Raw genomic sequence first — 15,792 nt, 5'->3', positions numbered from 1 at the left:
TTTGGCCCCTTGAGTGTGGCTCCTCCATAAAATACCATGGCCTGGGTGAGTCTATTTGGAAGAAGCGGCGTTAGAAGAAGTTTAAGTTAAAAAAAAAAATGTGGCTCTCCAAAGAAATTTCAAAGGTTGTACTGTTGATATTTAGCTCTGCTAACTGATGAGTTTGCCAACCACTGCCCTAGCTGGTTTGGCTCAGTGGATAGAGGGTCAGACTGCAGAACAAAGGGTCCCGGGTTCAGTGTCAGTCAAGGGCACATACCTCAGTTGCAGGCTCCTCCCTGGCCCAGGCCCTGGTCAGGGCTTGTGCAGGAGGCAACCAATCGAAGTGTTCCTCTCACATGGATGCTTTCTCTGTCCCTCTCTCTCCCACTCTCCTTAAAAAATCAATGGAAAAATATCCTCAGGGTGAGGATTAAAAAAAAAAAAAAAAAAAAAGAGTTGCATTTCAGTGCATAGTCTTCCCGAATGGCAGGTTGCAGCGGTGTTTATAGAAGGGAGAGGAAGTTTAGGGAAGGTGAATGTGGAACTTAGAGCTTTATTATTAACAGAGTTTTTGCTTCAAGTGTGAGAACTTCCATAAGCCTTAGCTCCCCCCATAGACCCTCATATATATATATATATATATATATATATATATATATATATATATATATGTATGTATGTATATATATGTATATATATGTATGTATGTATATATATGCCTAAGTGACCCAATGATCAAACGACCGCTTGCTATGACATGCACTGACCGCCAGAGGGCAGACCCTTCAATGCAGGAGCTGCCCCCTGGTGGTCAGTGTGCTCCCACAGCCAGCCTCCTGCAGCCAGCCAAACTCCCGTGACCCCTCTTCCCACCAGCCAACCTCTTACTGTTCCAGTTGGCCCTGATTGCCTCTTTCATGCATGAATTCATGCATCGGGCCTCTAGTAAATAATAAGTATTGATAATAATGACAAGAATAGGCTGTTTCTCTTACTTACAACTGTATACTTTTGCCCCACCTTGTATACTTTTATTGGCAGTATTACAAATGTCCTCCTTTGCCCTCCTTCTGCCCCCCTCCACTCCACCCACACACTGTTATCTGTGTACATGGACTATGCATATATGTTCTGTGGTCAGTCTCTTCTCCTCTTAGATTTGTCATTCTGTTCCATGTGTCCATATCTCTGGACCTGTTTTGTTTATCCAACTTAATATTTTTAAAGGCATAGAATAGGGCATCAAAGCATGTTCACTCGTGTCCTTTCATCTTTTTCTGTAATTGAATACATTGTGACATGCAGCAGTGTGTAAATTTAAGAAGTACAGGGTGTTACTTTCATACATTCCTGTATTGTGACAGAATTGCCAAGTTGTAGGGATATTTGTCACATTACACAACAGCAAATGACATCTCGAAAGACATTTTATTGAATGTAGTTTGTTTGTAAAGGTGGTAAGGTGCCTCAGAACTCAGTGTACTCGTGTTTAGATCAGTTAGCCTGTGGTAAAATTGGTTTCCTTGTGGGGTGACTCCTAAAGCCACAAAACCTATTTGTGACATTAAGTGAGGATTTACTGTACAATATGGTTGTCTGTGTTATACTATGTGTTAGGTCTCTGTGGCTTATGACTCCTTGTAAGTTTGTACCCTTAAAAGACATTAGTGTTATCTCCCACCTCCATCCCCGGGTAACCACCATTTTACTCTTTTTCAGCTTTGACTTTTTTAGCTTCCATGTGTAAGTGAGACCAGGCAGTTCTTATCTTTCTCTGGTGTGTCCCCCTTAGCATAATGCCCTCAAGGTCCACCCATATTGTCACTTATGGCAGTATATCCTCCTTTCTCATGACTAAATAATGTTCCAGTGTGTGTGTGCGCGCGCGCTCACATGGGTGATAGCTTCTTAACCATTCATCTGTTGATGGCATCTTGGCTATTTGTGAAGAATGCTGTGATAAATACAGAGAATATATAGCTCATTGAAATCCTGTTTTTACTTCCTTTTACCCAGAAGTGGGGTTGCTGGGTCATATGATAATCCTATTTTTAATTTTTTGAGAACCCTTATATGGTTTTCCAAAGTGGCCACACCAGTTTACATTCCCACCAGCAGTGTATAAGAGTTTCCTGTTGTCCACATCCTTTCCAACACATGCTACCTCTTATTTTGAAAATAGCAATTCCAGCTATGGTTTTGATTTGATTTGATTTCCCTGATTACTGATGTTGAATATCTAGGTGCCTATTGGCCATTTTGATGTCCTCTTTGGGAAAAAGAAAAGTCTTTTTGAGTTCTGTCTACTTCTTAATCAAATTGTGGCTTTTATTGTTATTATTGTCATTAAGTTATGTGAGTTATTCATATATTTATAATAATAACTCATATGATATATGGTTTGCAAAAATTTCCCGTTCTGTAGATTGCCTTTTCATTTTGTTAATCATTTCTTTTGTCATGCAGAAGCTTTTGAGTTTGATATAGTCCCATTTGTTGATTTTTGCTTTTGTTTGTGCTATGGATATCATGTCAAAAAAAATCATTGACAGCCTTAGCTGGTTTGGCTCAGTGGATAGAGCATCAGCCTGTGGACTGGAGGGTTCCAGGTTCGATTCCAGTCCTGGGCACATGCCCATGGTTATGGGCTCGGTCCCCAGTGCGGGCCATATAGGAGGTAGCCGATCGATGATTCTTTCTCATCATTGATGTTTATCACTCTTCCTTCCTCTCTGAAATCAATAAAAGAATATAATTAACAAAAATCATTGACAAGACCATATCAGTGAGCTCCTTCCCTACATTTCCTTCTAGGAGTTTTATGGTATCAGGTTTTATGTTTAAGTCTTTGATCCATACCTCCGGTGCGGCCACAGCCTTGACTGCACAGCCTCCTTCATGGTCCCATCCACCCACCTCTGGATGCACAAATGGATGGATGTCTTGGGTGTCTTAGTCTTATCTGCAGAGGGGTTTTTGTTTGGTTATGGATGTTCAATTAATTGTAAATCAATTTGTGGAAGGGGAGAGAAAAAAGGGACATTTATGTCACCATGCTGTTGACATCACTCTGGTTGTAAAAATATTAAGAGAGATTATGTAAGTATGAGTACATTTATCCAAGGGAGACACACATGTGGAAAATGGTGTGGAAAGCAGGGCTCTGCCATTTACCTCAGTATCCCCTGTGTCCACCCAGGTCATGGCCCATAGTAGGACCTCAGCAAATGGATGTTGACTGATGGATGACATATCCCAAATTTGAGCATGGCTCACAAATATTTTTCAAATATGGAAAAGTTGTAACCTCACAATAACTTCCATCTTTCTCTCACCAAGTAAACCAACACACCACACCATTGTCACCCACGTCCATTTGATGGGGTAAGCATTGGCTCAAAGATGGAGAAAGCCCCATCATGGAAAAGAACTACATGCAGCAACCTTAGCTATGGTCTTGAAAGGGTTCTGTACCAGTCTTTTTCCATGATGCTCCAAACAGGACAGAATTCACTGCTTGGTACCCTAAAACAAACCTGGAAATTGAAATAAATTTATTACAGAAAATACTTCCTTCCACCTATACTGCATAGGTAGATGTCCTTGTCATCTTGGGCTGTACAGAAGGATGCTGTAAACTGGTGTCTTAACCACCGTTTATTTTTTTAAGTTGACTTGAAAAAGAGAAAAGGAGAGAGAGAAACATCAATAGGTTGCCTCCCATATATGCCCCACCCGGGAATTGAACCCACAACGTGGTTATGTGCCCTAACTAGTAATTGAACCTGCAACCTTTTGATTGATTCCTAAGTATCTTAATTTTTTTTGTTGCAGTGGTAAATGGGATTTATTTATTTATTTATTTATTTATTTGTTTGTTTTCTGTTTCTGAAAGTTCATTATTGATGTGTAAAAAAAAAAATCCATCGATTTCTAGATGTTGATTTTTTATCCTGCTACATTGCTGAATTCACTTATGAAACCTAGTCATTTTTTTGATGGAGTCTTTAAGGTTTTCTATGTACAATATCATGTAATTTACAAATAATGACAGTTATATTCCTCTTTTGTAATTTGGATGTCTTTTATTTTTCCTTCTTGTCTGATCACTGTGGCTAGTACTCCCAGTACTATCTTACCTAATAGACAAACATATAAATTAACTGTACCTCCGCCATGCCCACAGCCAATCAGAGTGACTACGCAGATTAACTCAACAAAGATGGTGAGCTAATTTACATATTCAGTCGCAGGAGCATCTGGGAGGAGTGGGATGCCTGCTATGGAGGGGAGGAGTGCGGTGGTGCTCCACAGAAGTGAGGACTTGTTGACTCCCGGGCAGCTGGGAGCAAAGCTAGGGGAAGGAATGCTTGTTCTTGCACGAATATCATGCAACAGCCTCTAGTGTTGAGTAAAAATGAAACTGAACAAACCTATCTTGTTCCTCTTCTTAGGGAAAACGGTTTTAGTTTTTTCCCATGGAATATGTTAGTTCTAGGTTTGTTATATATGGCCTTTATTACAATAGATAGAGGTATGATACCCTATCTTCCCACTTTGCTGACTTTTTAATCTAAAATAAATGTTGGATTTGTTGAGTGCTTCTTTCTGCATCTATAGATATGATTATGTGGTTTTTGTCTTTCAATTTGTTTATGGGATGTATCATGTTTATTGATTTGTAAATATTGTACCAGCCTTGCATCCCTGGAGTAAGTTACACTTGGTCATGGTGTATGATCTTTTTAATATGTTGCTGGATCTGATTTGCTAATATTTTGTTGAAGATTTTAGCATCTATGTTCATCAGGATTTTGGCCTGTAATTCTTTCTTTGTAGTGTGTTTATCTGGTTTTGGGTTTAGGATAATGCTATCCTTATGAAAAGAACTTAGAAGTGCTCCTTCCTCGCCAAAACTGGTTTGGCTCAGTGGATAGAGCGTCGGCCTGTGGTCCTGGGTTTGATTCCGGGTCAGGGGCATGTGCCTTGGTTGCGGGCGCATCCCCAGTGGGGGGTGTGCAGGAGGCAGCTGATCGATGTCTCTCTCATTGATGTTTCTAACTCTCTATCCCTCTCTCTTCCTCTCTGTAAAAAATTAATAATAATATATATATATATTAAAAAGTGTTCCTTCCTCTTGGATTTTAAAAAATTTTCTTTATTGATTAAGGTATTACATATATGTCCTCATCCCTCCATTAACCACCCAAACTCCCACCCCTTGGACTTTTTTGAATAATTTGAGGATAGGTGTTAGTTCTTCTTGGAATATTTGTGTGTTTTTCTTTTAAAAAATCCTTTATTGTTTAAAGTGTTACATATGAATCCTCTTTCCCCCATTGACCTCTCCCTGTTCATTCTCACCCCCTCAGCACATGCCCTCACCCCCCCCCCCCCGACTGTGCCCATGAGTTATGCCTATATGCACGCATACAAGTCCTTTGGTTGATCTCTCACACCCCTCCAGTCCTCCCCCCCCCCCCCGCCCCCCTGAGGTTAGGTGATCTGTTTGATGCTTCTATGTCTTGGGCTCTATTTTAGTTTATCAGTTTATGTTGTTCATTATATTCATTATAAGCATGTAAAACTTGTGGCCCACAACAAATATTCATTGATGATTACTCATTTATTACAACCCTTTGTATTCAGCATGTCTCTATCGAAATAAACCTATATAATAAAGGGCTAATATGCAAATAGACCATTAGTCAGACATCCCCCAACATGAGATCACATGATATTTATCTTTCTCCAACTGGCTTATTTTGCTTAGCATAATCCTCTCCAGATCCATCCATGCTATTGCAAATGATAACAGTGCCTTCTTTTTTACAGCAATGTAGTATTTCAATGGTATAGATGTACCACCATTTTTTTTTTTAACTCACTCATCAGCTGATGGTCACTTAGACTGTTTCCAAATCTTAGCTATTATAAATTGAGCTACTTTGAACATAGGGTTGCATATATCCTTTCTGATTGGTGTTTCTGGCTTCTTGGGGTATATAAGACCAAGTCACTGATTCTATACAGACCAAATCCCTGGTCTTGGAACTAGGTCCAAACCCTCCTTTTATATCAGCCAAGTCCCCAATATCTGTACAAGGCTGGTTTTCTGATTCTATAAGACTGTCTCAGGTCTTTGTACAAGGCCCAGTCCATGAATCTATACAGACCAAGTCCCAGGACTCTGTATAAGGCCCAGTCCCTGATTTTGTGCAGACTAAGTTCGTGTTCTTTGAACTGTGTCCAGTCCCTCCTTCTATAGGGACCAAGTGCCAGATCTCTGTACGAGCCACGTCCCTAATCTGTATAGCCCCATCCCCTGACCTCTGTACAGGTCCTAGTACCTCCTTCTCTATGGACCAAGGACACAGTCTCTGTAGAAAGTTCAGTCCCCGATTCTATACAGTCCCAAGTCTCCAATACCCCATACAAGGCCAAGTTCATGAATTTATTGGGCCAGTCCTTGCTTTGTACAAGACCCATTCCTAATTCTATGCAGACCAAATCCCAAATCTCCACAAGGCTCACTCCCTGTTTCTATATGGACTCTATCCTTGATCCTATATGGACCAAGCCCCTGGTCTCTATTCAAGGCCCTGTTCCTGATTATATACAGACCAAGTCCTCAATATCGGTAAAAGGCCCAGCCCCTTATTCTATATGGACCAAGTCCCCAGTCTGCACAGGGTTCAGTCCCTCATGCTAAAGGGATCTATATCAGTCTCTAGAAATCCCAGTCCCTGATTTTATACAGACCAATCCCCAGTCTCTGTACTCGTGAGGTTACTGACTCTATAGATATCAAGTCCCAAATCTGTGTACAAGGCCCAGTTCCTTATTCTGTACAGACCAACTCCTCAGTCTCTGTACAAGGCCCAGTCCCTGATTGTATATGGACTATGCCCCTGGTCTCAAAAAGGACCAGTCCCTGCGTCAATATGGACCAGGCGCCCAATCTCTGTACAAGACCCCATCTCTTATTCTACACGGACCAAGTTCCTAGTCTCTGTATGCTGCAAGCATGTAGAACTTGCGGCCCACAACAAATATTCATTAATGATTACTCTTTTATTTCAACCCTTTGTGTTCAGCATGTCTCTATCGAAATAAACCTATATAATAAAGGGCTAATATGCAAATTGACCATCAGTCAGACATCCCCCAACGGCTCTCAGACTGTGAGAGGTTATTGGGGCTGAGGGACCTTCCCCCCATCTCCCCCCCCCAAGTGCACAAATTTTGTGCATTGAGCCTCTAGTGTTTCTATGAAAATTGAAGCTTTTGTTTCTAAGGCCCACATAAACTTAAACTTTGCTTATTTGGCCGTGTTAGCTTTCAAGTTTGACATGCTTGCTGTACAGAGTGCAACCCTTTGTTCTATATGAACCAAGGTCCTTGCTCTGTGTAAGGCCAGGTCCCTGATTCTATACAGGCCAAGCCCCTGATCCCTATACAAGGCCCAGTTTCTTATTCTATATGGACCAAGTTCCTGGTCTCTTTACAAGGCCCAGTCTCGGATTCTAGGGACCAAGTCCCTGATATGTGCAGAAGGCTAACTCCCTGATTCTATGTGGACCAAATCCCCAATTTTTGTGCAAGGCCAATTTCTAATTCTATACAGACCAAGTCCCTGATCTCTGTATAAGAGCAAGTCCTTGATCTTTGTACAAGAGTGGTTTCCTTATATCTTTAAGGCTGGGTCTCTTACCCCTGTACAAACTAAGTCCTGAGCTCTGTATAATATGAGTCCCCTATCTCTATATGACCAAGTTCCTGCTCTCTATACAGACTGAGTCCCTCATCTCTGTATAGACCAAGTCCCTGCTCTTTGCACATGACTGAATCCCTGATCTGTGTATAATACTGAGCCTCTTGGATTTATTGCCTCTTGTATGTGCCCCAAGCAGGAACTGGACTCAAGACCTTTTTGTGTACAGCAGTGATTGAGTGGAAGGTATGGAACACTTCTGCTGCCTAAGAGCACAGAGATCCCCACACTGAGACGTTCAGCAACAGACACACAGCCCAGGAGGCCCAGGCATCCAGGTGCCCTGAGAAGTGCAGTGGACAGGAACGCCTTTCTCTGCCTCATCACGTACACAGTGCAGCAGCATGAAAAGAGGCACTCAGCGGTGATGATGAGAGGCAATGAGACGTATCTGTGATCTGGTGGGCCCAACACAGTGAACGGAGCAGATGACACAAACTTACATCTCAAAATTATTTCTATAATGTTTTACGCCTGCACCAGAAATACTGGGGACAACTCAAGAGCAAATTGTTAATATGATGTAGGGTGGACTTCTCCCAAATTAGGTAAAACTTTTGGAATGTATGAAATGAAATTTAAAAGATGTGTGATCAATAGAGAAATTTCAACACGTGACCAATTGTTGGACAAGAGCAGAAAAACAGTGGAGGGAAATCATTAATAAATACTACAGAGGAACCCATATTTCTCCCAGTTTAAAAAATATATATATATATATTTAATTTCAGAGAAGAAAGGGGAGGGGGAGAGAGAGAGAAGCATCAATGATAAGAATAATTGATTGGCTGCCCTCTACACGGCCCACATTAAGGATGGGAGCCCACAATATGGTCACATGTCCTGACTGGGAATCAAACCACAACCTCCTGGTTTATTGATCAATGCTCAACTACTGAGCCGCACTGACTGGCTTTTCCAGTTTTCAATGTAAGAACACTTCCTGCACATGGGACTGTACCTGCTACTCAGTCCAATGCTGAACTTGTAAGTATTTTTTCAAGTGACTCTAAAAGTGTTAGGTGAGTCTTTCTGCTCAATGCTGCCATCTCGTCCAGGTGAAGCACGCAGGAAGAAGGAAGTCAGCATCTTGTCCTGGGCTGGCTGGGAATGGAGGTTTCACAGAGTTAAGATTGAGTAGATCTGACTGGATCAAACCCCCTTTGTTTCCCCAGGCAGCTGTGGGACCTGTGGATAAAGGACAGACCTAAGATCAAGGTAGGGAGGCAAAGGAAGGATATTTTTTTCTCATAATCTCGCACAGCTTGGCAGCCAGGAAGAACCACCTTTCTCCCCATCCTCCCCATATGTTTGAAATGGTATTATGGACAGTACCTGCTTTAATTCTTCCACAATAATTGGGTCTTCACTGCTGTTGAACAGGAAAAGAAAAGTGATATTAAATGTTCTTACAATGAACAGAACAGTGACCTGATGAACAAAAGCCCATCTAAAATCTCATCTGTGTCCATATTGCAAAATATAATTCCCCATGGTAGAGTTTTGTGTTTAAAGAAACTCCATGTCACTACAACAGCCCATGAGAAAGAGAGGAGAGCTCAGTGTTGTACCTGGATCCACACGGAGACCATTTCTGGCAACACCAGACTTCCAGCAGGAAAGCCACCATTAGAACCATAATCACAGCAGACAGGCAAAGTCGGATGATGTTACCCATGGTGTAATCGGTTGATTTGGCACGGTTACCCGAGGTGTAATCGGTTGATGTGGCACCTGGGGAATCTGAAAGGGAGAAGGGAATCACTAACGTCCCTGATTCTCAGTGGATCTACTAGAGATGACCCTCACATGCCCACACGTGTCTCCTGGGCAGTGGTCAGATATACCTTTATTAAAGTTGTAATCGCTGGAATAAAAATGTGGATTTTTTTCTAGGCCAGCATGGCTCAGTGGTTGAGCATCGACCTATGAACCAGGAGGTCCTGGTTTGATTCCTGATCAACCATGCCCGGATTGTGGGCTGGATCCCCAGTGTGGAGTGTGCAGGAGACAGCTGACCAGTGATTCTCTCTAATCATTGATGTTTCTATCTTTCCCTCTCCCTTCCTCTCTGAAATCAATATATGTATATAAAATGTGGAGTTTATGAAAGTAGTGGTTCTTCCATCTTCTTTGTATTCTGTCTTTCTCCATTCATTTGCTCTTGATCTCATTTCCATTGTCCTGTATTTCCTTTCACCCTTTCCTTCCGTGTGTTAGGAATCTGTTTCAAGGCAACACAAAGAGCCAGAAATGTCCCCTCAGAGCACTGAAATTCAGCAGCTGCATCAGCATATCTCCTCATGGCACAAAACTTAGCTAGGGTGAGTTTGGTAGCTAAGCACCATGACCATGATGTATTCAGCTTCAATCACGAATGGCTCAATCTTGCCATTGGTCCTCATTCCAGTAGAGAAACCTGAATTTATATCTCCCGCCCCCCCCCCCCATCTCATTCATCCCAACTTGTGCAAAGTTCATCTCTAAATCCATCACCAACAATGTTCTCTGAAGGAAGATATGGGTAATGACCCTTCCCAGGAATCAGGGAGCTGTGGGCACCCTGAGGGGCTGGCCATACTAACCTTGATCTAATTATAAGACATTTACCAACCATATGGGAAGAATGCACAGTAGAAAGGGGTACAGAGCTGAAACATAAAATGTGTCATAGCAGGAAATGAGATAATCTCAGACAAATTTTACCAGTATGTTCTGTGAAATTACAATTTAAAAAGGCATTGCATCCATTTCCCTGAAACAAGAGGCTGTGGAACACCGCGTCCTGAGACAAAAGAGACTTGTGGGGAAGATATCGCTATCATCAAGATCAACTAAAACTTGAAGAGATGCACAGAATGGCGGAAGGAATGGTGGTGATAGCAGGGCAGGCAATTTTAAAGACCAGCAAGAAGAATTATCCAAAAATGCAGAACAGAGCAAGACAAAGGTTGGGAATTAGGAAGTGAGAATCAGATGACGACAGATCAAATGAGCAATTTCCACTTTTAAATTTTATTTTTTTAAATTACAGTTTATGTTTACTATTACTCTGTATTAGTTTTAGGTGTACAGCCGAGAGATCATACAATCATATATGTTTACAAAGTGTTCCCTCTGATATTTCCAAGATCCACCTTCCGTAAATCATAGTTATTGCAATATTAGCCATATTCCTATGCTGTACTATACATCCCAATGACTATTTTATAACTACCAATCTGTACTTCTCAATACCTTAATTTTTAAAGAAGTTCTTAAGATCTTGCAGGGAACTTACCTGCCACCGAGATAGTGAGCTGATCACTGGGCTGTGAGGCCCAGAACGGAGCCCTTGGTTGGAAGTACACACAGCTGTAGTCCCCAGTGTCCCTGCCTGTCACACTGGGAAGGGAGAAGTCTGTTTCCATTCCTATTGCATGCTGGAGCTTTATGGGTGTTGAGGTTCCCTTCTTCAGTAGAGCAAACATGTAAGAGTTCATCATATTCCTGGGCTGCTGGCACTGCAGAATCACATTTTCTCCTGCAGTCACCTCACCCCTGTGGTGGGCATGGAGGGAAGGTTTGGGAAAATTTCCTGTAAGAGAAGGAAGCTCAGATGTCATGGTCAGAAGGCTTGTTGTCCTGGCAGGTCCCCAGGGAGTGTGGGAAGTGACAGACACCTGACCTCACCCTCTTTCTGCTCTGACTTCAAGAAGGAGATGTCCCCCCCAGCAGCCCTGGGTGAAGACAGGGCCCTCAGCTCTGCTCCTGTCCTTCTGCATCTCACCTCCCCATCCACACTGGAGGGGAGACCCCTGGTCCTCTCTCATTCTCTGGATCCCCCCTCATCCCTGTCCTAGAGAGGTGGTATGTCATTCTGAGCACCGGTCCTCACCTGTCACCAGTAGGAGAAGGACGTCACTGGGCGGTGACCTTATGGTGGGGCTCTCTATGATATAGTATTCACAGGTGTACTCTCCAGCATCACTGGATTTTAGGTCAGTGAGGTGAAACTCTGCTAGGCCCTCTGGGTAATCGGGAGATGGCGAGATCTCCAAAGCATCATTGTTCTTTCTGAAAGTAAACCTGACCTCCCGGATAGGAGTGGAGCATCGCAGTGTCACATCACTATTGGCAGGAAGCACCCAGCTGGGCCAGGCCTGGATGGAGGGCCTGGGAAGTGACTCTGGAAGGAAGCAGAGCCCAGGCTGGACTTGATTCACTCACCTGCTCTTCTGAAGAAAGAGGTGGGTGAGGGGATTTGGAGCGAAGGAGAAGGAAGGCTTTCCTTTAGAAACACTCACCATCTCTTCTTGGGTCGTGGCCAGCACACAGCCCTGCAAAGTAACCATCATGAGACAGAAGCTCCTGCCTGGAGCCCACGTCATCACTCGGCCCTGATGGCTGAGGGACTCTCTCAGGGGCTGGTGATGGCAGCCAGGCATTTGGGATTTCTCCCTTTCCCCACAGTAGACTCTGCTCTGCAGTGTGGGATGCGGGCCACAGGTGCTCTGTGGGATGATGTCAGCTGAGCCAATGACAGTATTCTATGGCCCTGGTTATGGCATCACACAGTTAGGGCTCCCTTTAAGATCACACTAAGCCCTTTTTGTTGTTGTTAATTCTCACCTGAGGATATTTTTTCCATTGCTTTTCAGAGACAGTGGGAAGGAAAGAGAGTGAGACAGACAAACATCTAAGTGAGAGGCACATCGCCTGGTTGCCTCCCACATGCACCCCTACTGGAGGGCCAGAAGCTAACCCGCAACACAGGAACCTGCCTTTGACAGAGAATCGAACTGCAACCCTTTGGTGCTCAGGCCAATGCTGTAACCACTGAGACCACACCCACCAGGGCTAAGCCCCTTTGTTCACATCAAGGAGGAAAGTTTAGCATTTGGTATCACACCTCTGTCACTGACTCTAAAACAGTGTTCCTCCATGGGCTCACACTTGACATGAACAACAAAGACTAGAATTCTCAACATTTCCCACCTCTCCGTATTATTACTTTTTAGAGTAACTTTTCTTTTTTTTGGTAAGTGACTGTATTATTAGTTACAGTCTTGCTACATTATTTCAACTAAGTACATTGATTTGAAGAGAAAGAGTTGACTCAGGGCCAATGGTTATTAATCACAGCAAGGTGTAGGCATGGAGCATCATCATGACTGTGGAACACTCATTCCCATCCTGAGAAACACATGATTCATAAGTGGCCATAAAGCCTGCAGCCTGGGTCTCGACGTGTGAAGCAATCAATAAATAGAAGGCAGGGTGTCATACTTCCGAGGAGAAACCAAGATGGCGGCATAGGGTAGACATCTAAATGCAGCCTACCACAACAATTTTAAATTTACAACTGGAAAACGGAGGAAATATTGCCCTGAAACACCAGACAGCTGGCTGAGCTGAAGCTCTACCATCTAGGAAGGTAAGAGAAGGGACACTGAGCCTCAGGAACTGTGCAGGTGCGAAGATCTGTGTGTGCAAAAAAGAGGGCCGCCGAATTCGCTGCTGACTTACTCCCGGTGCACAGAGAGGGTGGACAGCTAAAGTGTGCGGCTGGCTTTCTTGTTCAGGAGGAAAACAGAACCACCCTATTGCTCTGATAGACAGCCCCAGTCAGGGAGAGGCCGGACTGTCAGGCAGTGGGCAAAGCTTTCTCGGCAGCAGCCATTACTGCGGGACTCAGGAACCAAACCCTCTTAGGGAGGGGCTGACAGGAAACCAAAGCTTGTCTGCACCACTCCAAGACTCCGCCCCATCCAAGAGGAGTACAGAAGCCCTTCCAGTGGTAGCTTTCTTGCTCGGGAGAAAAACACAAAACTCCCAACTGCATTGAGAGACAACTCTGCACCGGGGAAAAACTGGCTGTCAGAGACCAAAACTTGAGAACAACATTTTCCCCAAGAGGTGTGTGCGCCAATCTTGCGGGACTTGCTGCGAATAGGACTTTCCTAAGGCGGAACTGACGGGGAACCAAAGCTTGTCTCCACCACCCTGAGACTCCGCCCCATCCAAGCTGAGCACAGAAGCCTTCCTAGCTGAGACACTGCTGATCCTCACAGCCAATCAGCTTGGAGATCAACGCACCTCAGTGATACCAAAAACAAGCAAGGCTTAACAACAGACTGCACACACAGCTCATTAAGGGCTACACCAAGACTGTCCACCTCAGGTAACTGGAAAGGCTGTGCTACTGGGCTCTACCAGGACACCTAGCATGCAAAACTATTCCATCAAATCAGGAAAGCAGCTAAATTGCAGAGAAGAGGCAGGACACAAAGGAAGGAAATGGATAAAAGTAAAAGAATGGACATTGAGTTCAAAACCACAGTTATAAGGTTTTTCAAGAATTTCCTAGAAAAGGCTGATAAAATAAACGAGACCTTTGAGGATATGAAAAGGGATCAACTAGAAATAAAGAATACATTGTCTAAAATAAAAAAAATATTATACAGAGTCCTAAAAACAGACTGGAAGATCGCAAGAATCAAGTAAAAGATTTGGAACATAAAGAGCCAGAGGACACTCTTCCACAGAAACAAGAAGAGAAGAAATTCCAGAGAGTTGAAGATAGTGTAAGAAACCAAGAAACCTCGCTTGAAACAACTTCAAGCGAACCAACATCAGAATTATGGTGGTCCCAGAAGAAGAGAGAGAGCAAGACACCGAAAACATGTTGGAAGAAATACAATAGTGACAGAAAACTTCCCTCACCTTGGGAAAGAAATAGATTTACAAGTCCAGGAAGTGCACAGAACCCCAAACAAAAGGAATTCAAAGAGGACCACACCAAGACACATCAGAATTAAAATTCCAAGAGCAAAAGACAGAATATTAAAAGCAGCAAGAGCAAAGCAGGTAGTTACCTATAAAGGAGCACACATACAATTGTCAGCTGATTTCTCAACAGAAACCATGCAGGCCAGACAGGAATGGGAAGAAATATTCAAGGTGATGGGTAGCAAGAACTTACAGCCAAAAATATTCTACCCAGCAAAGCTATCACTCAGAATCAAAGGCTAGATAAAGAGCTTCACAAAAAAAAAAAAAATCTAAAGTTCATCACCGCCAAACCAGAATTATAATTATATGAATTGCTGAATGGGGTTCTTTAAAAAGAGGCAGAAGATAAACATTAAAATTATTAACAACAAATACATAACTTTCAACAAGTGAATCTAAAAACCAAGAGAATTAAAAAACCTGATGACCAATATTAACTGTTGAATACAACAGAACCAGAGTTATGGAAGGGAGTGGACTGACTACTCTCGGGGAAAAGGGGAGTGGGGGGCTGTGGGAAGAGACTGAACACAAACTGTGCATCTATGGATGAGGACAATGGGGGTGGGGGTGGGGAAAGGTCAGAGGGTGGGGTGGGAACCTGGTGGAGGGGAGCAATGGAGGGAGAAAAAAAAAGAGGAACATTTGTAATAATCTGAACAATAAAGATTTATTTTTTTAAAAATAAATAAACAGAAGGCAGTGTTATTCCTGTTGTATTCTCTACATTTTTCAGTCAGTCCACCCTTGTCTCAAATCCCAGTATACCAATCCTAAGAAACTTACCAAATAAGAGGAGAGAGAGGAATCCAGCCAGCATACTGAGCCTGCCGCTGGATTCAAGGACTCGTTTTCAGTTTAAAACCGCAGGAGGAAGGAAAGCTTGATGTGGGTGGTGGCACCTTTGCTCCAGCCCATTTCTTCCTTCCCTTCATGTAACTCACAGGTTTGATGTTGCAAGCACATTCTTTTTTTTAATTTTTTATTTTTATTATTTTAAAACATACATTTTATTGATTTTTCACAGAGAGGAAGGGAGAGGGACAGAGAATTAGAAACATCGATGAGAGAGAATCACCGACCAGCCGCCTCCTGCACACCCACTTCTGGGGATGTGCCCACACCAAGGAACATGCCCCTGACCGGAATCGAACCCAGGATCCCCCAGTCCACAGGCTGACGCTCCATCCACTGAGCCAAACTGGTCTTGGCACATTCATTATTTTAAATTGTTAATCTTCACCCAAGATTATTTTCCCATT

The 15,792-nt window shown here is 43.1% G+C and overlaps 1 protein-coding gene across 1 annotated transcript; it reads right to left on the bottom strand.

The window, feature by feature from the left end:
* Positions 1 to 7,932: 7,932 nt before the first annotated feature.
* LOC118719727 (T-cell-interacting, activating receptor on myeloid cells protein 1) lies at positions 7,933 to 15,457 on the bottom strand. Its single transcript, XM_036439466.2, has 7 exons — positions 15,317 to 15,457; positions 12,043 to 12,075; positions 11,634 to 11,924; positions 11,037 to 11,333; positions 9,328 to 9,499; positions 9,092 to 9,128; positions 7,933 to 8,944 (listed from the first exon to the last, which is right to left on the bottom strand). The coding sequence occupies exons 1-7, from the start codon at positions 15,348 to 15,350 to the stop codon at positions 8,909 to 8,911; spliced, it is 900 nt and encodes a 299-aa protein (XP_036295359.2). The 5' UTR covers positions 15,351 to 15,457; the 3' UTR covers positions 7,933 to 8,908.
* Positions 15,458 to 15,792: the final 335 nt, after the last annotated feature.

The sequence above is a fragment of the Pipistrellus kuhlii genome, unplaced genomic scaffold (assembly GCF_014108245.1).
Source record: "Pipistrellus kuhlii isolate mPipKuh1 unplaced genomic scaffold, mPipKuh1.p scaffold_m20_p_156, whole genome shotgun sequence".
In the NCBI taxonomy this organism is placed as follows: domain Eukaryota; kingdom Metazoa; phylum Chordata; class Mammalia; order Chiroptera; family Vespertilionidae; genus Pipistrellus; species Pipistrellus kuhlii.
Note: the sequence above shows the minus strand (reverse complement) of the source record. Positions and strands in the feature narration are given on the sequence as shown.

Coding starts and splice junctions, on each gene's coding strand:
- LOC118719727 (XM_036439466.2), bottom strand. CDS start 15,350: ATGCTGGCTGGATTCCTCTCTCTCCTCTTATTTG. Junction 12,076..15,316: donor CCTCTCTCTCCTCTTATTTG/GTAAGTTTCTTA, acceptor GTTACTTTGCAG/GGCTGTGTGCTGGCCACGAC. Junction 11,334..11,633: donor CCTTCTCCTACTGGTGACAG/GTGAGGACCGGT, acceptor CTTCTCTTACAG/GAAATTTTCCCAAACCTTCC.